At 44.3% G+C, this 1,532-nt stretch overlaps 1 protein-coding gene across 1 annotated transcript in view; it reads left to right on the forward strand.

The window, feature by feature from the left end:
* Window positions 1–138: 138 nt before the first annotated feature.
* Window positions 139–1,532, forward strand: part of T265_12178 (hypothetical protein) — a gene marked incomplete at both ends in the record, with an annotated part of 2,992 nt that continues 1,598 nt past the window's right edge. The window contains one exon of the mRNA XM_009179263.1: window positions 139–396. Coding sequence (XP_009177527.1) covers window positions 139–396 — 258 coding nt within the window. The remainder of the gene's footprint in view (window positions 397–1,532) is intronic.

A 1,532-nucleotide genomic window follows, 5' to 3' on the forward strand; every position in this document is an offset into this window, starting at 1 on the left:
AAATACCAACCATACCATTCCACACATGATCGTACCATCAAGTATATCAAAGGGATACTCATATGTACATCCCTATGAACACGAACTTTGAAGTACAGATAGGTCTCACTCTGTTCCAGAGAATCATCTGACAAGCTCATGTGTTCAGTGACGGAAGGTTGTGTAGAAATCAATGAGAATTTGTACCTTCAAGCAGAACTGGGAAGCGGAGAGCGGCCCATCGGACCAACGAGGCAGAATCATATGTCAAAAGTGTTCCCTATTTCACGTTTGTTCGTATCCTCATCTCTCGTCCTGAATAAGACGAACGACCAGTGTTCGCACTGGAAGAAACTTTCCCACGGCCAGCCGAAGAGTGAAGTTTGGTCGTGGATTCCCAAACCTACAATATTGCAGGTAGGTTCGAAAAACCGGTGTCTTGTAGTCCATAGAACCCCGACATCTACAGTCGTAAAGAGCTTTGACAGGCAACTTGTCCCAATGCTGCAAAGCAAGTTAGCCACGCACAACGGCTGAACGACCCACACTCCAATGAACCTATACGATGCAAAGTTGCAACACATGTGGACGTACAAGCCAGCATACACACATCTTAACATAAACAGTCCCGAAAGGACGTAATTTAATCCTATTCCAAAAGCATTGCCTTCCTGACACTGTCACCTCAAGACAATACTAGTTGTACGGCCAATCGGATACCATCAGTGTTTTTGCTGCTAGTCTGCTAGTGGGCGCTCCTTGGAAACATACTGTATTTGAGATATGCCACTGCACTGAAATTCAAAGCATACGTAGGATGACACCAGCGTCGTGATTGTGAACGAGTAACTGGTCATTGTTAGCTTGTTACAGACTTCTACGTGTTTGCTGTAAGCAGAACCAAGTCTGGCGGCGCGAAAACCGCCTTCGACTACCCATTTTGAGCAGCCTCCCAAAGGTGATCCAACAAGAGGCAGTGGACGCCCGCCAGCCAAATGAGACAAACTGTAGCTCTATGGTATTGTAGAGGGAGCATTATTACACGGCCCCTTATGTGCAGAAAGCCCTACAGCTAAATCGGAAACGCTATCCTGGCAGATGAACTAATCGATGAACACTATAACGTTGGCTAAACCGAAATATTAGTGACTGATTTTTCGGAGAGCTATCAACTATGTTAGTAACTTTCCCCAGTCAAGGCAAATGAACTATTCGGTTGGCTTTGCATGAGGTGAAAGTACTAAGCAGCTGGACTGAACTGAAATTGAACTTTTTGTTCACATAAAAATTTCTGTGTGGTTCAAAACAATTCCCGCGACTCATATTTGGGTACCTCTGTGATATTTTTAAAATGTACGTCATGCCACCTCTACTGATTCTCTGTGTAAAACCGGGCTTGAGCAACTGAACCTCCAAACCTGGCTGCAGATCATCAACTTATATCCCAAAATTCTCCCAAAAGTCTCTAATATCTTCACGCGGCGTTCCTTGAAAACCTTTTAGAGGTGATCCAAATGACAGAGGGCATTGTAATAAGACAAATCTATGCTAAT

This window comes from Opisthorchis viverrini (assembly GCF_000715545.1).
Source record: "Opisthorchis viverrini unplaced genomic scaffold opera_v5_1454, whole genome shotgun sequence".
Classification (NCBI taxonomy): domain Eukaryota; kingdom Metazoa; phylum Platyhelminthes; class Trematoda; order Opisthorchiida; family Opisthorchiidae; genus Opisthorchis; species Opisthorchis viverrini.